The sequence below is a fragment of the Bos javanicus genome, chromosome 7 (assembly GCF_032452875.1).
Source record: "Bos javanicus breed banteng chromosome 7, ARS-OSU_banteng_1.0, whole genome shotgun sequence".
Classification (NCBI taxonomy): domain Eukaryota; kingdom Metazoa; phylum Chordata; class Mammalia; order Artiodactyla; family Bovidae; genus Bos; species Bos javanicus.
This window is the reverse complement of record NC_083874.1, coordinates 60,851,187-60,876,975: the sequence shown is the minus strand read 5'-3', so window position 1 is coordinate 60,876,975 and position 25,789 is coordinate 60,851,187. Positions and strand designations below refer to the sequence as shown.

The window sequence follows — 25,789 nt, the reverse complement described above, 5'->3', positions numbered from 1 at the left end:
GAGTCAACTCATTGGAAAAGATCATGATGCTGGGAAAGACTGAAGGCAAAAGGAGAAGGGGGCAGCTGAGAATGAGATGGTTAGATACTATCACCAACTCAATGGACATGAGTTTGACCCAACTCCAGGAGATAGTGAAAGACAAGGAAGCCTGGCATGGTACAGTACATGCAGTTGCAAAGAGTTGGACATGACTTAGAAATTGAACAACAAAGTAAAACTATCATGTGCAAATTATTCCTCAAATATGTTATTCCTTCTCCTTCTTCCTTAACTTTTTGTATCAATTTGTGTGTTGAGGAGGACCAAGGATATATGTGGTTTGATTTGGAAGCATGGAAGCAGAATCAAAAAAAAAGAATCCACCTGCTAATGCAGGGAACACGGGTTCAATCCCTGGTCGGGGAGGATTCCACACGCCTGGGAGCAACTAAGCACACGCGCCGCCACTACTGAGCCCAGGAGCTGCGACCACTGAAGCCCGTACGCTCTGGCGCCCGCTCTGCAGTGAGAAACCTGAGCACCACAGCTCGAGTAACTCCCACCCACTGCAACCTGTAAAAAGCCCACATGCAGCAATGAAGACCCAGGGCAGCCAGAAATAAACAAATAATTTTTTAAAAAAATATTCAAGCATTTCAAAAGAAAATATAACAAAACATAACCAAAACAACAACAAGAAGTAAGAGGACATATTTAAACCAAATCATATTAATAATCACATTAAATATATAGTGCCTAAATACTAAATACCTAAATTACAAGGCAGAGACAGTCAGACAGGTCTTGCTCTTACAGTCAAACTATATGCTGTCTACCAAAAAGGTACTTTAAATACAAAGCTACAAAAAGGTAGAAAGATGGAAAAATATACAGCTCGTTAATAACAATAATCAAAAGCAAGCTTGATATCAGACCTAAGTAGATTTCACAGGCAACAGTGTGAGAGATAAATGCCATTTCTTAATAAAGGAACAATAAACGTATCCAGAGAATTTAACAATCCTAAATGTTTATGTATTTAATAACAGTCAAAATACATGACACATAAACTAACAGAACTGCAAAAAGAAACACACAAATCTATGATGAATGGCAGATGCTTTCTTAGCAGTTGACAGAAACAGCCGACAGAAAATCAGCAAGGAACATCACAAATCAACTCAACCTAATCTGAAATGTACAGAACACTCCATCCAACAGCAGATTACACACTCTTTTCAAATGCACTTAGACCATTTATCAAGAGAATCCATACTCTGAGCCATAAAATAAGCCACACTCAATTTAAAAGGATTCAGATCTTACACAAACTACAAAGTTCTAATCACAATGGAATCAAATCAGAAATCAATACTGAAAGATATCTGGAAAATCCCAAATATTTGGAAAGTGATACATCTCTAAATAACTCATGGGTCAAATAAGTTAGAAAGCATTTCCAACTGAATAAAAATGAAAACATACCCTACCAAAATTTGTGGCATGCCACTAAAAGTACTGCTTGAAAGTCAAAGTGAAAGTCGCTCAGTCGTGTCCGACTCTTTGCAACCCCATGGACTATACAGACCATGGAATTCTCCAGGCCAGAATACTGGAGGGGGTAACCCTTCCCTCGAAGAAGGCAATGGCACCCCACTCCAGTACTCTTGCCTGGAAAATCCCATGGGTGGAGGGGCCTGGTAGGCTGCAGTCCATGGGGTCGCTAAGAGTCAGACACAACTAAAAGACTTCACTTTCACTTTTCACTTTCATGCATTGGAGAAGGAAATGGCAACCCACTCCAGTGTTCTTGCCTGGAGAATCCCAGGGACTGGGGAGCCTCGTGGGCTGCTGTCTATAGGGTTGCACAGAGTCGGACACAACTGAAGCGACTTAGCAGCAGCAGCCTTTCCCTTCTTCAGGGGATCTTCCCAACCAAGAGATTGAACCCAGGTCTCCGCAATGCAGGCAGATTCTTTACCAGCTGAGCCACAAGAGAAGTCTGAAGTAGTGCTTGGAGGTAAATTAAGCACTAAGCAGCTATATTAGAAAAGAAAGTCTCAAATCAATAACCTCAGCTTCTACCTTAAGAAACTAGGTAAGACCAAATTAAACCCAAAGCAAGCAGAAGAATGATAATAAAGATCATGGCAGAAATGAGTGAAACAGAAAGCAAAAAAACAATAGAGAGGATCAATGAACCCAAATGTTCCCTCTCTGAGAGCAATAAAATCAATAACCTCTGGCCAAGTTTATCAAGAAAAAAGAAAGACGACCCAAATTACCAGTGTCAGTAATGGAGAAGGGAAATCACTACATATTTTATAGATATTAAAAGGACACAGGTTCCTCAAAACTTTAAAGACAGAATCACCACATGATTCAGCAATGCTACCCTTAGGGTATTACATCCAAAAGAACTGAAACAGGGACTCAGACAGACATTTGTATTCCAAAGTTCCTATCACCACTACTCACAGTAATCAAAAGGTGGAAATAAACCAAATATCCAGCAATGTTTATGAATGGATAAACAAAACGTAGTATATACACACAATGGAATATTTTTTAGCCATAAAAAGGAATGAAATTCTGATACATGCCATAAGACAGATGAACCTTAAAAATACGTTAAATGAAAAAGTCAGATTAAAAAGGTAGTCTTTGAATGATTCCACTTATTTGAGGTACCTAGAATACACAAATTCCAAGAAAGTAAAATAGCTTTACTAGGGCCTAGGGTAGAAAGCAGGGGCAGGGAATGGGGAGTAACTGTTTAATATACAGTTTCTGGTTGGAATGATGAAAAAGTTCTGAAAATGGGTAGCGCTAATGACTGCATGACACTGTGAATATACTTAACACCAACAGCATTTGAATTGTACACTTAAAATTGACTAAAAGGGTAAATTTCATTACATATATTTTACCAGTTTTTAAAAATTGTGTGAAAGACAAACTTTCAAAGCTCACTCCAAAATAGATAATCTGAATAGTTCTATATATATTTTAAAAATTGGACTTGCCATTATAAACCTTCCCACAAAGAAATCTTCAGGCCCAGATGAGTTCATTGATAATTCTAACCATTTAAGGAAGAAATAATGCCAGTACTATACAAAACTCTTTCAAAAAACAGAAGAGCAGAAAATATTTCACAGCTCATTCTATGAAGCATAACTTTGATACTAAAACAAGAAAAACACTGTATAAGAATATTAAGAGACCAATAATATTCCTCATGAATATAAATACAGAAATTCTGAACAAAATGTTATCAAATCCAATCCAGTAATATATTAGAAGGATAATATATCACTGCTAAGTGAAGTCTACCCCAGGAACACAAAGTTAACATTTGAAAAATACTATTAATCATACTAACAACAACAACAACAAAAAAACCCCAATCATTTCTAAAGACACACAAAAATCCAATATCCAATCCTGTTAAAAACTTCCAGAAAAAATAACTTCCTAAACATGATAAGGGTATCCATGAAAAACCTACAGCTAATGATGAAAGACTAGATACTTTCACCCTAGACAGGCAGACAGACAAAGGCGCTGGCTCACAGCACTTCTCCTCAACAGTGTGCTGGAGGTCCTTCACAAAACCCTAAGGCAAAGTCTCAGCCCACACGCTGCAGCGTGTGACGGAAGTAACACTGAGAATCAAAAGCCCTGGGTCCTTGTTCTGCCTTGTCTCGCAGCTCAGTGACCCTGAATCACAGAACAAGTCCTTTTTCTTCTTTGGACCTTTTCCCTAACCTGCACAATAACAGGATTGAATTCTATCAGTGATCTCTCAAGTTTTCTACATCAACACTTCAGAAAATATGATAAAACCCATGGAACCTATCCCAAGAAATTACTTTCTCAAAGAGAAAAATTTGTATGTAACTTGAGTTCAAGGATCCTGTGGAGCTCTATTCACAGACCCACCCCCAACTCCCTCACCCCCAGTTAAGAATATCTGAACCAGAAAATCTCTGAGATCTCTGCCAGTCGCCATGTCCTAAGTTCATTAACAATTTTAGAAAACTACCTGAAAGAGAATTCTTACAGAGCCATAATCTCCATCAACTCCCCACATACTAACCAGTTTGATGGAGGTGGGATTCTCCACAACCGAGTAGGCAGGAAGAGGCAACATAATGAACTGTGTGGCTGGCGCAGAGGAGCTACTCTCACCGGAATCCTGCGGGTACAGGGAGACAAGACAGTTTTATTGAGATGGAGTGAAGAACACCCAGGAGCACTCATAACACTGAAGATAATCAAGTCCAATAACCAAAGATAACATGCTTATCCAGTGGGTGCATCAAGAAAACATATGAATCTACAATTATCTCAAAATAAAAGTTTAACTAAGGACAAAGAAAACCACTACCACAGGGAATGTGCTATCCTCATTTTACAAATGAGAAAACTGAGGTTAAGATACTTAAGACTCCAAAGATCACATCAATAGTCAAAGAAACCGACTCTTGTGACCATCAGATGTTCTTAGGAACCTATTCAGTTCAGTTCAGTCGCTCACTCATGTCCAACTCTTTGCGACCCCCATGAACCATAGCACACCAGGCCCCCCTGTCCATCACCAACTCCCGGAGTTCACCCAAACTCATGTCGATCAAGTCGGTGATGCCATCCAGCCATCTCATCCTCTGTCGTCCCCTTCTCCTCCTGCCCCCAATCCCTCCCAGCATCACAGTCTTTTCCAATGAGTCAACTCTTCCCATGAGGTGGCCAAAGTACTGGAGTTTCAGCTTTAGCATCATTCCTTCCAAAGAAATCCCAGGACTGATCTCCTTTAGGATGGACTGGTTGGATCTCCTTGCAGTCCAAGGGACTCTCAAGAGTCTTCTCCAACACCACAGTTCAAAAGCATCAATTCTTCAGTGCTCAGCTTTCTTCACAGTCCAACTTTTACATCCATACATCACCACTGGAAAAACCATAGCCTTGACTAGACCTATTAATCAGGCCAATGGCATGCTTCATTACCATATACAGCACTGCGGCAACAAATAATAAAATTTATGCCTGGCAAGGAATCCTTTGGAGGGCTATCTGCTCTCACCCATCCAGCTGTAGGGGCCACTGCATGCTGGTCCTCTTACATTGAGCAGGACAACTACCTCTCTCAGGATGCCATCCTACCCAGGATGACAGACAGCCTGGTGGCAGCTCCCCAACTCTTCACTTCCAGGGTCCACGCTGTGGTAATCACTGAAATCACTGCTCTTTCCCCTCAACTGGGCATGAATGGAAAGCCACTGGGAAGAGATCTCCCCCTGTTTTCTTGGCTATTAGTCCGATCAACCTGACTGTGAAAAGAACTTCCTTCTTCTACTTACTCTGTGCCCAGGAAGGCCATTTACAATCCCTCCTAAACAGTTTTCAAGATGCTATTATGTTTGTTGAAACAATCGTAAGGGAACATAAAATCCTAACCAATGCCAACAGCCTAACAGATCCTGGCTTTGACTCATGGACAAATATCATTCCCATCCCTCCTAATGTACCTTATCTCGTGTGAAGAAAAACACTGGCTAATCTGAGCAAGTGGAGATGTGAGAATGCCTAAGAAACTGAAGAGGACTTTGGACCAAGCCTAGGGGCAAAAAGGTTCAAGAGGACTGCAGTCCAACTCAGAAGTGCCACACCAATTCCTAATTACCACTACTCCAGAATCACACTGCATGGGTCTAGCTGCCTTTTTAACTCTCTCAGGTAAAGCACAATCACAGTACCTGTCACTTACCCTCATGACTGTTACTACAGACATACTCTCCCCCACCTGGGGGTGGGGCACAGTCAGGCTTCCAGTGGTGAGGTCTGATGAGCCGTTCACTAAGGTCTCTTCAATAACCAGGCTTGTCTGATAAGGTTGGTGGCTCTCCCCTACCTCCAGGGAAGCCTCATTTAGGAGCACATCCTGGCTGAGGATCTCTGAGGTGGCGATCTCCTGTACAGCACCAGGCTGGGCAAGGGCTCCCACATCCTCAGCTAAGGCCTCCACAGTCAGGCATTGTTCTGCCATGCCTGCATGGCCGGGCACTGTCTCCAGGGCAGTGTTGGACACAAGAGATGGTCCTTTGGGGGACATCTGGTTCTGGGCCACACACAGCTCTAGCTGAGGGCAGCTCCGCTCCTCCTGCAGGCTGCTCTTGGGGATGATGATGTAATCTGAGCGAGGGAGGATCTTGCGGAAACCTGGGATGTCCGGAACCACAGCAGTCAGTCCAGAGAGCTTAGAGTTCTGATGATGAAGAAGCCACATCGGGGAGACAAGCAGAGATAAACAGAGTAAGACCACGTGAATATACATGTATAAGCTTCCCCCCCCGCCCCCCCCACAGAAGAACCAGAAAGATTCCATTCTCTTGACCTATGACTCAGGGTTAGCCTCTGCCAATAGCAATATCATCTTCATTTGAATCATACTTTAGCCAGTGTAACTTACTCAGTCACAAAGGAGACAATAAGTGGGTTAGATTCTACAAGGGGCACTGATCTTGGCATCATGCAACTGTGAGCTGAACTCCCAGATCTGGTGGAGTCTTGAACAAATTCTTTCCCCTTTTTAGGTTTTGCTGCCCTATCTGTAAAACAAGGGAACTGAATCTGGCTATTTATGAGTTCTTTTCCAGCTCTGACACTTTAGGATTTCAAAGTAGCTTTAGATGCCAGGATGTATAAGGGAGATTTAGATGCCAGGACGTATAATGCTCAATGAAACATTTAAAGCATAAGATACAAACCAATAGGCCACTCTGGATCTCAGGGAAGCAAGGAAGAATTCTGACATCATAGCTTCTCCCAGACTTGCAAAGAAGGCTTCACAACAGAATGTGTATAGGGGAGGGGTTATACGATAAGGACCTGAATATACTAGGGGAGGTGGGAGAATATAAACATTAACACTGACCTAGGAAGGTTTAGAAAATACTTCTTAAAAGCAATACTATTAAGTTAGGTACTATTATCATGCCCATTTCTCAAATGAGAGAAATGCAGGAGGGTAAACTTTCCCAAGACACACAATTAGTGAGTAGTAAGACTGAAACTCCAGGCCAGGTCTTCTAAGGAGCTAGAAGACCAGGTACCAGAACACTAGAAGCCACAGCTCTGCATGGCTACCTGGAACCAAGAAAAAGGTGATTGTGTTTTATTTTTTCAATTTAAACTGAAAGTTACCCAATAAGGAAAACAGAAAAGCTCAAAGTGAACAGATAAGTGAGAATGGAAATTAATTGGACCAAAAACTAATTTTAGAAGCATCATTTAAAAACAACTGAATCAATTACAAAAGGATCTTTAAAAAAAAAATCAAAAGAAGTGGATGAGACTTAGGCTACAAAGGAAGCACTCAGGTGAAACTTGAAAGCAAACTGTCCAAACCCATTATGGAGCCTTTACTGGAGACAAAATGAAGAAATGATATCCTCAAGTCACCCTTTGAAGCCGACAGGTCTAGAGAACAAAACTAAATGGTGGCAAATACAAAGGCTGGTCTGGACTTTATCAACAAATCCAAGCCCAGAGAAACCAGGGCAGCGTGAATGACATTCATCTTACACACTGTAAGGAATGACACTGCAACCACAGGCCCAGCAACCTGGCAAGAGCCCTAAAGAGCTGCAAGGGACATAGCCCACCACAAGGTCTCCAACAGGTTCCCACAGAATGCAGGCAGAGGGTCCCACCTGCACACCAGGTAATTGGGGAGAGGTCAAACAGCATAGAAAATCTCACCCGGTCTTGGTACATCCCAGATGCTCGTTAAATGTCACCTTTTCTTATTATATGGTCACTGGACATTTAATCTACTAAAGAGTGGTATTTACTGACCAAGTCACTATGTTCCAAGAATTCAGCCAGGTGTTTTACATTATCTATTTTAAACACTGCGAACAGATACTATTATCCCCATTTTACAAATAAGGAAAGCAGGACTCAAAGCTTAAATGATTCTTTCAAGGTTATAGCTAGTTAATATTAGAGCTAGTTTATTCATAATAATCTTGGGGATAGTGGTGGAGATGATGGTAGATACAAATTTACATATGGATAAAAAATCATTATAGATGATCTACTTAAGTTTTTTAAGTCTTAATAAGAACCTATAACAACACCCAGTTTTAAAAGCTATGTCAGGGGACTTCCCTGGAGGCCCACTGGGTAAGACTCTGTGCTTCTATAATAAAGGGAGCATGGGTTCAATTCCTGGTTGGGCGAACTATGATCCCACATGGCCAAAAAATTGAAAATTTTTTAAAAACTAAAAACCGTATCACTTCAGCATTAGGTAAAATTTTCTTGTATCATGGGCAAAAAGTTTGTGACTTTATAATGGGGAAACCAAAGAAAATATGTGTACTTTTCCTAGACTTCACCTCTCCTTCTCCACAGGGATTGTTTCCTAGACTCACAGTTTACAAACAACTCATCCAGAGGAGGAGTAGAGCGGCACCTCCCAGATGGTAGGCAACACAGAGCTCTTGTAAGAAGACCAATGCCAAGCCAACAAGGACAAACTAATCTAAATGGTGGCCAGTGGCAGATGGGCACCACTGAAGGAAACATAACCTGTTTTGCTATAGCATCGTCATTGCATTCCTGAAGAACTTTTGCTCTATACAATCAAAAAAGTCAGAGACTGTTGTTTCAACTGGAAAACAAGGAGTTAAGGTGAAAAGGTTTCCACTTACAACAAGGTTATTTTTCCTGCTGGAATTTTAGTTAAAAAAAAAAAAAAAAGGCAGTACTAACAGTTGTCAGTACATTTTATTATTGTGAACAGTAATAACAAAATGGCTGACAGACACAAACCAAAGAGTTTTCTTGCTTATTCTTTAATGCAGACGTTCAAAGGCTTAGTTCCTTCCATGAACTTCAGCTTTAGGCTTACACTTTTCGTTCAATAGTTCAATACCAGTGCTAGAACATGGTCTTATATAAAGCAGCTGTGTCTACCTCTAAACTCACAAGCCTAACTGCTGATTATGGGATAACTTATAGTGGTCAACACAACACAAATTAATAACATTCACACTCAATTGATAACATGAAAATCCACGGTGTAGGGAAAATGTCTGTAGAAGCTACTCAATGAAGGCAAAGGAACACTTAACTACTCACAAGGACGAGAGGCTCCAAGTTTGCTAAAATTCAGAAAAGGAACCTAAGGCTCCCTGGAGATAATGTACGGCCACAAGCAGAGTATAAGAGAGTGTGGGGCATCATCAGAATGGAAACAGAGGGAGTCCCCTGGCAGTCCAGTGTTTGGGACTCAGCACTTTCCATGCCATGGCCCAGGTGCAACCCCTGGTTGGCTTAAGATTCTGCAAGCCATGTGGCGCAGACAAAAAAGAGAAAGAGACAATATCAGACTCAAGAAAGGTAAAAATGACTCAACTTAAAAGTTTTCCCAAGAGAAGAAAACCGGAGAACAAGAGGTTGGATTCCCCAAGCCTTACCACTAGAGCAATGGAGGTATTAGCTGAAGGGGGAAAAAAAATTACTTACAGGATCCAGACCTTCTTTCTCTAGTTTGGCTTTCTCCAGGTAGTAACTCCTCTCAGCCACACTGAGAAGCCTCCAACTCTCACTAATCTTCTTATTGATCTCAGACTGAGGGAGGTGGGGGAGCTCCTGCTGCACTTTCAGGTAGATGTCGTAATAGTAGAGAAGGTAAGCAGACCTGAGGAAGCAAGGACTTCATAAGGTTTCCCCTCCCTCAACCAGTAAATTCTATAATATTTGAGTAGTGAAGAGTTAAATACAAAACCCAGCTTTTCATTTCAAAAGCATTTCTGTAAACAGAGACTGAAGCAAAGAAGCATTTAAATAATATCCCCAGAGGGTAAATGACAGGAGGTTTCTCCCTCCAGAAACCTGGAAGCAAAGGCTTATCTGGTTTACTTCACCACCACCACTTTTTCTGCAGGGATGGCTGACTCTAAATCCCAATATGGGCAAAAAACAGATACAAATGTTCTGTCATTCCACTTTTAGGAAAAGGTTAGAGGACTGATTACCACTCACATCCTCCTCATCTACATAGCCTTTGGTCATCTCTCTGGTAAACAACACCTAGCCGAGGCCAAGAGGGAAGCAAGCAGACCTGTCGAAGTGACCCAGAGCTGGGAGCCTCGGCAAGAAGTCTGGGGAGTTCACAGTTAAGAAGGAGATTAGAGCTACAATCTGGATATTCTTTATAGGTATCATTGGTGCTACTTATAATTCCATATTTTTATTGATGCCCTAATAGACAACAGAAGTATTAATAATGCAGGATGTGGTTCTCTTGTACAGAGTTTTCCACCATTTGTATGCCTATTTTCTGCTACAGCCTAGAAACAGGACCAAAATTTGGAAAGGAATGACAACTGCTGACATCCACTGGCCACTTCCTACTCCCCAACTCCCTCTCCCCCCAACCCCACTACCTCTATCAGGAGACTTCAAGAACTGACATGGCATTCTCAATGAATCTGGACACAGTCTAAAGTCTTCTTGTTCAACAGAGATCTCCAAGCAGATTCTGTTTATAAATGCCAGCTACCAAAATGTGTTGGCTAACCTGGGTTTCTTGGCCTTTTCTCCATGGATTTTATACTTCTTTTTCTTCTTGGGTGGCCCAGGGGAGGTATAACAGTAGGCTTCCTCAATTTCCTCCATCACGACAGTTACCTCAGTACCATCATACGATGCATCCATGGCTAGAGGAAAGTCAAACACAAACAAGTGTCAAGAATCTACCTGAAAGAGGACAGCAGCCTCCCAATCCAATGATCCCTTATCTCTGCCAGGGCTTTAAGACTCAGTCATTTCCCAAACTCAGCAGATGTATCTTAAGCACCACCTGGGGACTTACTAAATATACAGATTTTAGGATTCCACCTCAGCCTTCTAATCAGAATCTCTAAAGGGTATGGCAATCTGCATCCTTAACAAGATTTCTGTGCCATGTGCTTAGTTGTTCAGGCATGTCTGACTCTTTTTGACCCTTTGGGCTGTAGCCTACCAGGCTCCTCTGTCCATGGGATTTTTTCAGGCAACAATATTGGAGTGGGTTGCCATTTTCCTCCTCCAAGGGATCTTCCTGACCCAGGAATTAAATGCTCGTCTTCTGTGTCTCCTGCACTGCAGGTAGATTCTTAACCTGCTGAGCCATTGGGGAAGCCCTTCATGCTGGAGCTCCAATACTCTGGCCACCTGATGCAAAGAGCCGACTCACTGGAAAAGACCTGATGCTGGGAAAGACTGAGGGCAGGAGAAGGGGGCAACAGAGGATGAGATGGTTGGATGGCCTCACCGACTCAATGGACATGAGTCTGAGCAAACTCCAGGAGACAGTGAAGGACAGGGAAGCCTGGCGTGCTGCAGTCCGTGGGATCACAAAGAGTCGGACATAACTCAGTGACTGAACAACACATCCTTAACAAGCGCCCCAGGTGATTCCTCTGACCAGGCAAATCTGGGATCACTAGCTTAGCCCTTTCACTTATATTCACTCATGAGACACTTAGTAATCCTTCAACTCAAAGATTTATTAGCCCCATGTTATAAGAATTTCATATGTTAACAGGTGAATACTTGGCCAGGAGTCAGTTCTGGACGCTCCCTCATGTTTCATGCCTTAAGTAAAATGCTTCATTGATTTTCATTCATTCAAACGTGTAATAAGTGCCAATACGTAGGAAGTTTCTTTACACTCTGCCAACTTGTGTGACTTTGGACAGGTCCTTAAGCTGCTTTAGGTTCAATTCTCTCTCTTTAAACAGTAAGAAGCAATGTCTCTCCCACCTTACCACGGATTTATAGTGATAAAGCTCAAGGAACAGTCAGGTGCTATACAAAAAGGGTTCCTTATTAAAGATGAATAGTCTGTGACTGAGATGCTTAATGACCTCCCCAAAGAGACACTACACCCAGGGACTTGAAAAGCAGATTTTTTTTTTTTTAACTCAAAAATTCAACTGTGAGCCTTCTTCCATTATACTACACTGCTCCCATCTCCATTAGCAACATTCTAAATCAGCACTGTTCTATTAACATTTTGAAATGACTGAAATGTTCTTCATCTGTGCTCCTCCAATATGGTAGCTACTTATAGCTACTCAGCACCTGAAATATGGATTGTGTGACTGAAGAACTTGAATTGATTTCATTTTGTTTAATTGTAATTAGTTCAAATAGCCACATATGGTTAGTGACTAAGGTAATGAACCACTCAGGTGTAAACAGTAATCTGACAGACAGACATTAACTTCCCAGAACTGGTCTAAGAAACAGATAATCTACTAATAGCCTTTCCTAGGGAAAGGAAGGCATTACAAAAAAATTCAATGACTAGTTCAAGAAGAGTTAGTTTATTTGTGGCCACATTCGACACTGGAGTTTTACCCAGACTCAATCCTTGGCTGCAGAAAGGTTCCCAGAAACTTCATTTTACAAGAAATAATATAGTTGCTCTGGAAAATCTGTGAGAAGATAATTTAGGATTCTGGGAAGAAGGAGCTATGTAAGTAAACACAGAACTGATATGTGTATTACAAGGTCCACTCACATCTCAATTTAGAACTCACTCCACAAATGATGAAGTATCTGATAAGTTATAATGAGAAAAAGAGCACTGCATGTTGAGTCAGGAGACCTGGATCCAAGTCTAAATTCTAACCATGCGATCTCAGGCAAGTCTATTCCCACCCTAAAATTCTGTTGTTCCTCAAGTGAGACTGAAGAGGCTGAAATCTGTGGCTCCTAACTTTGAAAGGCAAGAATACCTTTGAGAATCCTATGAAAGTGGAAATACCCTCTCCCAGAAAATGTAGATAAATATTTCACTTTTAATTTTTAAAGATATACCAAAGGCTAAGAACACACTATTCCTAAAGTTCTACTTCTGTACCACCTCTAAATAATTTCCCTTACCACTAGAAAACATAACAACCCACCCCCCGCCTCAAAAAAACCCCCAGCCTTCTGTTACAGCACAACTCTGGAGGAGAACATAACCCACATTCGGCTGGGTCAGAAACAGGCCAGTGCCTTCATTGGGTAAGGGACCCGAGGGTTCAAATCAAGGCTATGTGAGGATGTGCTTTTTTTGCCTTCAATAATTGACTCCTCAGCCTTTGAGTCTCACAGAGAAAAGCAATAATTGCAGGAGAGCTTCTGTAAAGAATGACATACAGGGTTTTAGCACGCAGAGCAAAACAAGTTAAAAAACAAAAGTCATACAAACACATTGAGGGTTACAGGCAGGAAGAGACTACCCTGGGTTTTGGCTTGTTTGATTAGCCTGGCTTAAGCCTGGGTTCAAGAGTTGTTTTCAGATCCTAGTCCCCAATACAGCAATGCAAAAAAAAAAAAAAAAAAGCCAAGATAATATAAAGGGTAAAACCAAGGGCTCTGGAGGGCAGAGGATCAGGGTACTAATTTAATTCACGCACTTTAACAGCAAGCGCACAAAGTTCTATGACCTTGAGCAATCTACTCTCACTCTCGAAGCCTCAGTTTTCTCCTCTTGTAAAAGAAAAGGTAATACTTGAAATATGTGACACACTTTCACTGTCCCATCAGATACCCCTCGGACCCTCATTAAACGGCGTTTGACAGCACAGCTGTGGGCCATGGTTGGCCTATGGGCCTTAGACGAATGCGGGAGGAGACTAAGGCTCACTGCTCCTACATTGAGGAAGAAGCAACAGCGCTCAGAGAGCCGCAGCTCCCAGCTCGTGGGCGCCCAGCTCGTGCAGCGCGGCGCTCAAGGGCGGGACTTACCTGGAGAAGCGTGCAAACCGCGCGGCTCACATTCCCGGTGGCGCCGGGCCAGGGGGCTCGACGAGGGGGCTGGCCGGCGCACTCGCGCTCCGCGCTGTCGGCGAGAGGCGGCTCCAGTCGTGGCAGTGGCAGCAAGGAAGTGGAGGCGAGGACTCGCGCGCGCATCCCGGGGGCTAGAGGAGCCCCGGCCCCGCGGCCCCGCCCGGCGACACACGGCGCGGAGTCGCGACAGCCTCTCTCGCTCCCCTTCCTCGGAGTCGCGATATGGGGTCGTGGAGGGAGGGTGTGGAAGCACACGTCCGCCCCGCAGGCTCTTCAATGACGCCTGCCGAGGGCCCCGGGGGTCAAGCCCCGGGAAGCCCGAGGAAGAAAGCAGGGACACGGGCGTCACCGCGGAACCGGCTCAGCCCCAACAGCGGCGGCAGCAGCAGTCAGCAGCACACCTCCGATCGCCAGGGAGACCCGGCAGCCCTCGCGGCGCACCGGAAGCGGCCGGCGGCGCGTGACTGCGTGCGACCCCTCGCGCAAGCGCAGTAGTCCATCTCAGATTGAGGGGCGGGCCCATAGAAACTGCTTAGAGACTTAGAAGGGGGCTGCTAAGGAGGACGGACTGCTTCCTGCTAGAGGTTCCGGGAGGCGGAGGAAGCTACGGCCGCCCGCGCTGGACGCCCTCAGCCCCTCGGGTGTTGCCGTAGGGCGTTCAGGTAAATGGGGCGGGGCTGTGCCGAGGGCGGGGGTCGAGGCCCCGCCTCGCCTGTCAAAGCCAAGTCCCGCCAGGGGAGCCTCAGCACGATCCCCCAGCACGGCGTTCAAGGCATGACCCCATTCCTGCTCTGTCACCGCTTGTTCAGGATAGGTTTGTTACTTCTTAGCGCTTCATCAAGCCGTCCTCCTCACCCAGTGATCTACCCGCAATCCGTCTCTCCGACCGTCCCACGCACAGTAATGGTTGTGACTGATTCAAATGGAACTGAATGACATGTGCAATCAGATAAGAATTGTCCCTTCCTGCCGATGTCACAGATCGTCCTACATTTGTACATGTCCCTGCACTCTTCAGTTCAGTCGCTCAATCGTGTCCGACTCTTTGCGACCCCATGAATTGCAGCACGCCAGGCCTCCCTGTCCATCACCAACTCCCGGATTTGCTTATTTTCTGCTTATACCACTATCGGCTTTCTCCATCTACCACTGTCACCAGCCTTCTCCTAGTCACCTGCCTGAACTGATGCAGTTTCTTCCAATCTCCCCCTCTTTTCCCTCTACAATCTATTCTCCACACAACACGCAGACATATCTTTTTGTACTGTAAATCTGATTAGGTCACTCTCTGCTTAAGACCCTCCAGTGTCCTCTTGTTTACTTAGAATAAAATTCGAACTTGACCTCCAAGGTCTTGATTTGGCTCTGAGTCATTCTCCTTCCACATCTCTTCTCAGTACTGGTATTGTTCCCAGAACAAGCTATATCGCACTCTGTAGTATGCAGAATGCTAGCTTTGTACTGAGCCTCCTTGGGTTTGAATTCCAGTCCCATCACATATAAGCTGTATTAAGCATGTAAAGTATTAATAACAAGTTATGTTTACAAAGAACCAATAATTGGTACTTATTTCTGTAAATGGCATCACCATTCACTCAATTGCTAAGTGCTCAAGCTAGAAATCTGGGAGTTATCCTTGACTCCTTGGGAGTTATCCTTGACTCCTCTTGCACCAATCCATCAGGAAGATCTGAAAAAACATTGTCCCAAACTGACCACTTCTTACCATCTCCATTATTACTCTAAAACAAGCCACCATTATCTCACATCAAGGGTCCTGCAACAGCCTCCTAGTCTCCTCCTTTTTCTCTGACACCCTTCCATTCCATTCTTCACACAGCAGTCATCTTTCTCTTTGCTTAAAATCCTTTAGGAGCTTCTTGTTGCACTCAAATTAACATAGCCCAACTATATATAGCCTATAGGCTAGCCTGCATTTATCTTCAGATTTAGGGCCACCTCTTAGGAAAATATACTTTACCCATTAGGTACTCCACCTTGCAACCAAAAGACTTTTCTAAAGTGCAAATCTGATCATGTCATTCCAAAAACAAACAAACAAAAAACCCCAAAACTCTAAAGGCCTCTTACTATCCCAAGATCCTTGTTTTCTTCTCCAAAGACACTTTCCCCCCGACAATGCCTTTTTATTTTCTACAGTACTTCATTGCCTTTACACATAGTTCCTTCTATCTCATGAACTCCTGTTTGTTTATACTTTAACTCCCAACATCAATCTTGTTTCCTCTTAGAAATACACTGCCCATCTCTGTCCCACCAGTTGATCATCCCACTTCTTTGTTCTTCCACAGTACACTGTAGCCTCTATTAAAGTACTCCATACACTCTATAGTTTTGTCTTCCCTGCTTCCCTAGTAATGTCCTCAGTGGTAAGCACTATGCTGCATTCATCTTTGTATGGCTGACATCAAGTATAGTGCTTAGCACAAAGAGGATGTCATGAATGGATAGACGTGTGGAGGTAGTGGCAGAAGTCTCACAACCTAAAGCACAGCAGCTTCTCTTGTTCTCAGAGGATTCTCATGATAAAAGGTTTAAGCAGGCAGTTACCAGAACTGCTACTGCTGGATTATTTCCTTCATAGTACATATCACACTCTAGATTAACTAATTTTTCTGTTCAATTATTGTTTATCTCCCTATATCACATTGTATATTTCACAAGGGCAGGAACCTTGACAATGTTGTTCATCACTCTATCCTCACCACTAGGCACCTGTAATTATTTATTAAATGAATGTGTGGCTACCGGAAACATCTTCCCACAGTGAAAAATCCTTCCAAACCATGGTGACAGAGCTATAAAGATTTCATGGTGGTGGGATTTCAAGCAGGACTATAGACTGGCAGAAACAGCACTAATCTGAGTCAAGAAATCTGAGCTATATGAACCTGGGTAAGCCCCTTCCCTGGGCCTCAGTTTCTGTATCTATGAAATAAGCCTGATAATAATTCCTTGAATTTATATAATGCATTGCTATTTGCAGAGCTTTTACCATCTATTATTTCAGTCTAGTCTCATAGCAGACAGCAGACACAGTTATTATTTTTATGAAGGCTCAGAAAATTTGAGGAAACTTGACTAGATCTCTTCTATTTCAAACATTCTATTAATATGATGAATCTGTATAAGTAATCTCTACAAAAAGTCAGTAGCATGAATCCCATCTTCTCTTGACTTTGGCCTTATCATTTTTTAATACGATTTTAAAAAATCTGAACTCATCTTTTAGGGGGAATCCATTATCTTTGGTTCCTGATAGGCACTCCATTCTGTCTTCTCGGTTTTCCACACTTGCAGCCAAACAAGCCGAGAGGAGGAACGGACACAGCCTTGGTAGTTGTGGCCTGACCCTCACTCTACAGATATGGCAAACAAGGGGAACAAGAAGCATCCGCAGTTCTCCCTGGAGGAGAAAATGAGAGTTGTGGAAGCTGTTGACTCAGGCAAAAGGAAAGGCAATGTGGCAAAAGAATTTGGCATCACTCCTTCTACTCTGTCTACATTCTTAAAGTGAAAGTCACTCAGTCGTGTCTGACTCTGTGACGCCATGGACTACATAGTCCATGAAATTTTCTAGGCCAGAATACTGAAGGATCATGCCAAATTTGAAAAAAGATGCGGGAGGCATGTATGGGACTTCAGCAGAAAAGGATAAGGAATGCTTTTTATGACGACATTGATAAGGCTGTTTTTGCCTGGTTTCAAGAAATCCAGTCCAGTTCTTGTGACTGGTTCTGTCATTCGGAAAAAAGCACTAAACTTGGCCAATATGCTTGGCTATGACAGTTTTCAAGCAAGTTGTGGGCTGGCTGAACAGACTTCAGGATCGCCACGAAATTTCTTTGAAAGCAGTCTGTAGAGGCGATAGTGAGAGATTAATGAACAGTTAACAAGTGGCATGCAGAGGAAATTATAAAACTAGTTGCTGACTTCAGCCCAGATGATATCTTTAATGATGATGAGACAGGAATGTTTTTCCAGTTGCTTCCCCAGCGCACACTTGCTGCTAAAGGGGACCATTGTCGAGGGGACAAGAAAGCAAGGCAGCAGTTGACAGCACTCTTTTGTTGCAGCACTTTAGGAACTGAAAAAATGAGACCGTTGATTGTTGGTAGGTCAGCCAACCCACGCTGCCTCAAGAATGTCCATTCCCTCCCCTGTGACTGCTGAGCCAACCAGCAGGCATGGATGACACAGGATCTGTTTAATGAGTGGCTGATGCAAGTGGATGCCAGGATGAAGCAGGCGGAACGCTGGAGCCTCCTGCTGATCGACAAGTGCTCTGCTCACAGCATGCTTCTTCCATGCTTGGAAAGGAGTCAGGTGTGGTATCTGCCCTCAAACTGTACTGCCATCCTGCAGCCACTGAATCTTGGCATAATTCATACCATGAAAGTGCTGTACAGGAGCCACCTTTACAACGGATCTTCCTCAAGTTCAACAGCATTGAGGATCAAGAAAAAGTGGACATCAAGCAGGCTGATGGCATGATTGCTGCAGTCAACTAGCGGTCCACAGTGGTGAAATGCTGGCAGCAGGCAGGCATCGTCCCTGTGGAACTGACAGATTCTGACACAGAAGCAGCCACCGGTGAACCAGGTATTGCCACTGAAAAGTTATGGCACTTGGTGGCTCTTGCCACTTGTGTCCCAAATGAAATAAATTTCCAAGACTTTGTCACTGCAGATGATGACCTCATCATCTCTCAGGAGCTGTTGGACACAGAGGTCATCCAGGACATGGGAGCCAGCGAAAGTACTGATGAAGCTGGAAGTGAAGATAAGGGGGAGGCATCTTTACCACAGCAGCCAAAAATCACCATCACAGAGGCCATCTCAAGTGCACAGACGCTTAGAGAGTTCCTTTCCACTTGTGCGGGTGTTCTTGGTGCCATTTTTGGACAGCTAAATGCATAGATGAATATTTAATGAGAAAAGTGATGCAAACTCTTGTTGATTCCAAAATTACAGATTTCCTCCAAACAATATAGAAATTAACTGCTTTTAATTCAGAGGATGTAGTTTACAAGAATAAATTTCTTTAGATAGGATATTGCACTTAAATTTTGAGCAATATTATGACAACATTCCAGTTTTCTGAAATAATCAGGAAACTTTCTTGAATGGAATTTTGGACTCAAGGGTTTTCATTTCTGATAAGTTCCCAGGCAATGCCAATGCTGATGTGGTCCAAGGTTCGTGCTTGAGAAGCACTGGTCCTGCTGTGTTCTACCACTTCTCTTTTTAACTGGCCATCTAAATACTCCCAATCACTAACTGTCAAAAAAAAAAAAAAAAAAGCATCAGATGTTCTTACTCTAGAACTGTAACTCCTTCCTGCTGATCTAGTAACTCCAGAACCTTCTTAGCTATTTTCCTGAATGCCCTACCAAGTATTCAGTAGAGGTACATCTATGTCAAAAGAATTACCAAGAGCCCTCTAGCCTATCAAAGCATCTTTTAGTACTTCAGGATTATTATCAGTAGGGTCCCAGAGTATAGGGAAATAAAGTGCCTGAAAGAGGAGACATGCTACAACCTGCAAAGCATGGTAATACCAGTGTACCTCTCAAATCCAGGCAAGGTGTGAGGAACATTTATAAGAGAGATGACCTGTGTGAGAATGTTTGGATTATTCGGATAATCCACGGTGGTCCTCTGCACACTAGTGGATAACCCAGCCTGGACCATGTCATTAATACAAGGGCACACTGTTTGCCTTCACTACAATTACTTCATTGCTGTTGTTGTTAAGTCACTAACTCATGTCCAGCTCTTTGGGACCCCATGGACTGTAGCCCACCAGGCTCCTCTGACCGTGGTGTTTCCCAGGCAAGAATACTAGAGTGGGTTGCCATTTCCCTCTCCAAGGGATCCTTCCAGGTCAGGGATCAAATCTGCATCTCCCACACTGGCAGGTGGATTCTTTACCACTGAACTACCAGGGAAGCCCATAAATCACCCTTATTCATTTATGTTTGTTCTTCAAAGAGTCTGTGAAAGCAGAGTTAAATTATTTAAAACTGTACAAATTTATCATCAAATTTATATTAAACATACCACTGTAAAGCAATTATCCTCTAGTTAAAAATTAAAAATTATACTAAAAGCTTTTCTCCTATAAAAAGGCATGCTTAATATCCTTTGAAACCCTATCTATTTGAAACCCTATCTGAAACCCTATCTATACTAAACCTAGTATCTATTCATCATGAGTTAGATAAGTGTCAGGTTCATTTTTAGAAGGTACACGCAATACCTGTTACTGTTGTAGGGTGGTTCCCTGCCACAAGTTAATTTTATGGATATTTTAGAAATCCATAGCAATTTAGTGATTTTTCTTCCTGTAGTTACTTAATTGAACCAGATGTATAAAGCAGATTAATCATAGAAAATACCACTTCCATGTTGAACAAAAGAACAAACACACACACAGCAGATGCTTAAATAGATATGTTTTTTTAAAACCTTATTATGGATATTTTTTCCTTTTAACAATATAATTTGAATTAAAGTTACTATACATATTTTAAATTATTAACACATAGGAGAGGAAAACTGTGTGTTCTGGCTAAGTCCTGTGGTTCTGTCTCACTGTCAGCACCTTAATTGCTCTCACCGTGTGTCAGGATTACAGATAAAATTTCTAATTTCTTCCCTCATCTTTCTCCTGAAGTCCATTTTGCACATAATGTTAGAACTCTTTCCCCTCCCCAATTATCTGTAGTGGCTCCCAAAGGCCTACAAAAGCAAAAGACTATTTAGCTGAGTTCTAGCACCCTCTGGAGTTGGTTCCAACCTGCATCTCCAGCTTGGTTGTCAGGACAGTTTAGTGTGGCCCCCACCATGGGCCGTTGTCTTCATTACACACCCATGTCCGCCAGGTGCCTTTGCCTGAATGCCTCACCCTGTTCTCTACCAAGCTGGGCCTCACATGTTCTTCAAGCACTAACCAGAGTCTTCTTTCTTTTAGCCCTTCTTGAAGACTCCAGCGCCTGTTCCACCTTTCTCTCCCTCGACTCCTCAGCACTGCTGTCTCTATCATTCAGTTAAGCACTTAAATGTTTTGTCAACATTCTGTAGCCAGACTGTAAGCTTCATGAGAGCAGGAACCACTCTGCCTTTGTAACCATAAAGGTGCCTAGCACTGTGCTGGGAACATCAGTAAACATCAGTATGCACATCAGTAAGTACTGGTGTATAAATTAACATCAAGTAATGTCAAAGCTTTGTTCGTAGTGATGCTTTCCAAGGCCCACTTGACTTCACATTCCAGGATGTCTGGCTCTAGGTCAGTGATCACACCACCATGATTATCTGGGTCTTGAAGATCTTTTTTGTACAGTTCTTCTGTGTATTCTTGCCATCTCTTCTTAATATCTTCTGCTTCTGTTAGGGCCATACCATTTCTGTCCTTTATCGAGCTCATCTTTGCATGAAATGTTCCTTTGGTATCTCTGATTTTCTTGAAGAGATCCCTAGTCTTTCCCATTCTGTTGTTTTCCTCTATTTCTTTGCATTGATCGCTGAAGAAGGCTTTCTTATCTCTTCTTGCTGTTCTTTGGAACTCTGCATTCAGATGTTTATATCTTTCCTTTTCTCCTTTGCTTTTCACTTCTCTTCTTTTCACAGCTATTTGTAAGGCCTCCCCAGACAGCCATTTTGCTTTTTTGCATTTCTCTTCTATGGGAATGGTCTTGATCCCTGTCTCCTGTACAATGTCACAAACCTCATTCCATTGTTCATCAGTCACTCTATCTATCAGATCTAGGCCCTTAAATCTATTTCTCACTTCCACTGTATAATCATAAGGGATTTGATTTAGGTCATACCTGTATGGTCTAGTGGTTTTCCCTACTTTCTTCAATTTAAGTCTGAATTTGGCAATAAGGAGTTCATGGTCTGAGCCACAGTCAGCTCCTGGTCTTGTTTTTGCTGACTGTATAAAGCTTCTCCATCTTTGGCTCAAAAGCCTCTTGATGAAAGTGAAAGTGGAGAGTGAAAAAGTTGGCTTAAAGCTCAACATTCATAAAACGAAGACCATGGCATCCCGTCGCACCGCTTCATGGGAAATAGATGGGGAAACAGTGGAAACAGTGTCAGACTTTATTTTTCTGGGCTCCAAAATCACTGCACATGGTGACTGCAGCCATGAAATTAAAAGACGCTTACTCCTTGGAAGGAAAGTTATGACCAACCTAGATAGCATATTCAAAAGCAGAGACATTACTTTGCCAACAAAGTTTCTTCTAGTCAAGGCTATGGTTCTTCCTGTGGTCATGTATGGATGTGAGAGTTGGACTGTGAAGAAGGCTGAGGGCTGAAGAATTGATGCTTTTGAACTGTGGTGATGGAGAAGACTCTTGAGAGTCCCTTGGACTGCAAGGAGATCCAACCAGTCCATTCTGAAGGAGATCAGCCCTGGGATTTCTTTGGAAGGAATGATGCTAAAGCTGAAACTCCAGTACTTTGGCCACCTCACGTGAAGAGTTGACTCATTGGAAAAGACTCTGATGCTGGGAGGGATTGGGGGCAGGAGGAGAAGGGGACAACAGAGGATGAGATGGCTGGATGGCATCACTGACTCGATGGACGTGGGTCTCAGTGAACTCCGGGAGTTGGTGATGGACAAGGAGGCCTGGCGTGCTGCGATTCATGGGGTCGTAAAGAGTTGGACACAACTGAGCGACTGATCTGATCTGAATGTCAAAGCTACCTTATTTTTAAAACTGCAAGAAGCACTGATCCTACTAGAAAATGATTTGGAGATAAGATAGGGCTGCCCTCTATTTTAAAAGGACTTGCAAAATTTTGCCATGAATCATTGTTCAAATATTATTCCAGTCCAGGTTACAATCTATTCTTTGATAATGAAGAATTCTAATAGAGTTAAACCTATTTCTTTGCACAGAAAGTCACTGCGGGAATCTCCAATTCTGTAAGATAAGACTTTAGTGTGAAAGGCTTTATCTCAGTGCTTTGTATATAGCAATATTCAGTAAGTATGTGCTTAAACGTGCTCTTTAAAAAGAGAAATCTCACGTTCTTGACTCATTTAACATATCATATGAATTATATCCAAGTAGATGGATATCAGATCCAGGAGAGCTTTTGCAGTCTGGTTTATGTCAGGTGAAACTTTGCTCCTCTTGGATATTGGGGTTTTGTTGTTGTTGTTGCTGTTGTTGTTTTGCCTCCTGGAATGTGGGATCTTAGTTCCCTCACCAGGGATCAAACCTGTACCCCCCAGTGAAAGCGCAGAGTTTTAACCACTGGACCACCTGGAAAGTCCCAAAATTAGAGGATTTTGACACTGTTTTAAACTAAAAAAGGTTGATGCTATCCCTCCTTGGTCTGCTGTCTTCATCAGGCCCTCTCTGGCTTCTCTCTGACTTTCTGCTTTTGTCCCACCTGACCAATCCATTTTCTAAGCCACCATTCTGGGATTACGGACCTAACTCAATTGTGCTGTCATAAGGATAAAAAAGTGTACCTGTAAATACTGTCTGTTGTCATCACTTGCTTCCCAAGTGGTGCAGTGGTAAAAAAATCCACCTGCCAATACAGGAGGCACAAGAGATGCAGGTTCTATCCTTGGGTCGGGAAGATCCCCTGGAGTAGGAAATGGCAACCTGCTCCAGTATTCTTGCCTGGAAAATTCCATGGACAGAGCCTGGCAGGCTACAGTCCACAGGGTCACAAAGAGTTGGACACAACTGAGCGCGCACACACACACTGTCATTACTATCCACCCAATTTGGAACCCAACCATCTAGAGGCAAGGACCTGCCTTACCACTAAAATATCTTGGGGTTCAGTGTTCCAGAACCACCCAACCTGAGCAATAGATAAACTCAAGGAGTTGTCTTTGCCCTATTCCTATGAAGGGCTCTTTCATTAAAAAGGAAGAAAGCTAAGGGATTTCCCTGGTGGTCCAGTGGCTAAGACTCCATGCTCCCAATGTAGAGGGCCAGGGTTCGATCCCTGATAGGGGAACTAGATCTCAGATACTGCAATTAAGACCTCAAGCAGCCAAATAAGTATTTTAAAAACTGATGTGTAAAAGAAGAAAGCTAAGACTTACTGAATGCATATTTATGTCAAGCATTGTCTCACTTCTTACCATTTACTCTTTCCAACAAATCATAATACCAAAGGATAGATAGTTATCTTTGAATTGGGATGTGGTAGAGGGCCTCCTGGAGAAGGCAATGGTACCCCACTCCAGTACTCTTGCCTGGAGAATCCCATGGATGGAGAAGCCTGGTAGGCTGTGGTCCATGGGGTCGCGAACAGTCTGACACGACTGAGCAACTTCGCTTTCATTTTTCACTTTCACGCATTGGAGAAGGAAATGGCAACCCACTCCAGTGTTCTTGCCTGGAGAATCCCAGGGACGCTGGAGCCTGGTGGGCTGCCGTCTATGGGGTCGCACAGAGTCGTACACGACTGAAGCGACTTAGCAGCAGCAGCAGAGGGCTTCCTTGGTAGCTCAGTTTGTAAAGAATCTTCCTGCAATGCAGGAGACCTCAGTTCGATTCCTGGGTCGGGAAGATCCTCTGGAGAAGGGATAGGCTACCCACTCTAGTATTCTTGGGCTTCCCTTGTGGCTCACCTGGTAAAGAATCTGCCCGCAATGCGGGAGACCTGAGTTCAATCTCGGAGTTGGGAAGATCCCCTGGAGAAGGAAAAGGCTACCCACTCCAGTATTCTGGCCTGGAGAATTCCATGAGCTGTAGTCAATGGGGTCACAATGAGTCTGACACAAATGAGCAACTTCACTCACTCACTCAGAGCATATTCCCACCACCAGAGGGCAGAGGTGGGCTACATGAGGGAGACAGTTCAGCCAACTGAAGAAATTAGGAGCAGCCACTTGGAATTTCTCTGACATAGCAGAGACTGAGAAAGTAGAGGAAAGGGAGAGGAGACACAGGATGTGGGACTTGTTCAAGCAACTGATTTAGAAATAACTGTACCTTGAGCTTCCCTGGTAGCTCAATGGTAAAGAATCTGCCTGCCAATGCAGAAGACACGGGTTAGATCCCTGATCCAGGAACATCCCACATGCCAAGGAGCTACTACTACTGAGCCTGTGCTACAAAGCCCTTGCACTGCAACTACTGAAGCCTGTGTGTCCTAAAGCCCGTGCTCCGTAACAAGAGAAGCCACAGCAATGAGAGGCCTGCCTACAGCAACTAGAGTAGCCCCCAATGTCCACAACTAGAGAAAAATCTGTGCAGCAAAGAAGACCCACCACAGCCAAAAATAAATAAAATTATTTTTAAAAAAAGAAATAACTGTACCTCAGACTACCCAATTCACCCCGTTATACACACTTATCCCTTCAACTATTGATAACACATGCCACCTAATTGACTGGGCAGATAATTGACAGGCTCTGCAAATAAGCCAGTGTTAAAGAAATAGTCACCCATCAATATATCCGTGCTTTCAATAATCACTGAAATGTTGGACCTTAATAAAATACCCACTGCTGACCTGAGAGGCACAAAGAATGAATTAAGTTCATGACCCTCCCCTCAAGCAGTCCAGGAAGCAGAGGATATCAATGAGAGGAGGGAAAAATAATAAGAGTTGTAAATGCCATTTTAGAGAATAATCAGAGAAATTTACAGAAGTATAGAGATAGAGCCCAAAGGAGCCTCATGAGAAGAGGAATTCAATAGGAATTGTTGCTAAGAGCCAGAGACATTTAATGTGAAGTGTCTGAAGAAAGAGTAGGAAGTTATGTATATGGGGCTGGGAAGCAATCCCTGGCAGAAGGAATAGCCTTCTATAAAAAGGCCTGAGTATTAAAAAAATGGCCCATTTGGGAATAGCTAACTAGACGTAGGGATGTCAAGCAAAGGATGTGTGGTAGGACAAGTGACTGGAGATGCAAGCAAGAACAGTTTTTAAGGTCCTGTTGGCTAAAGCAT

At 43.2% G+C, this 25,789-nt stretch overlaps 2 protein-coding genes across 5 annotated transcripts in view; one reads left to right on the top strand and one right to left on the bottom strand.

The window, feature by feature from the left end:
* HMGXB3 (HMG-box containing 3) overlaps positions 1–13,867 on the bottom strand; it is a 60,529-nt gene extending 46,662 nt beyond the window's left edge. For 3 of the 4 annotated variants that reach the window (XM_061424005.1, XM_061424007.1, XM_061424008.1), the window contains exons 1-5: positions 13,783–13,867; positions 10,577–10,715; positions 9,520–9,694; positions 5,753–6,250; positions 4,085–4,183 (exon numbers count right to left, since the gene is read on the bottom strand). In XM_061424005.1, the coding sequence (XP_061279989.1) occupies positions 4,085–4,183; positions 5,753–6,250; positions 9,520–9,694; positions 10,577–10,713 (909 nt within the window). In that variant the 5' untranslated portion in view covers positions 10,714–10,715; positions 13,783–13,867. Of the gene's footprint in view, positions 1–4,084; positions 4,184–5,752; positions 6,251–9,519; positions 9,695–10,576; positions 10,716–11,020; positions 13,367–13,782 lie in introns of those variants that run through there. The other variant, XM_061424006.1, reaches the window with a different exon arrangement.
* A 531-nt stretch (positions 13,868–14,398) lies between these two features.
* PDE6A (phosphodiesterase 6A) overlaps positions 14,399–25,789 on the top strand; it is a 124,454-nt gene continuing 113,063 nt past the window's right edge. Inside the window, exon 1 of the mRNA XM_061424016.1 lies at positions 14,399–14,486. The gene's annotated coding sequence lies outside the window, so the exon portion shown is untranslated. The remainder of the gene's footprint in view (positions 14,487–25,789) is intronic.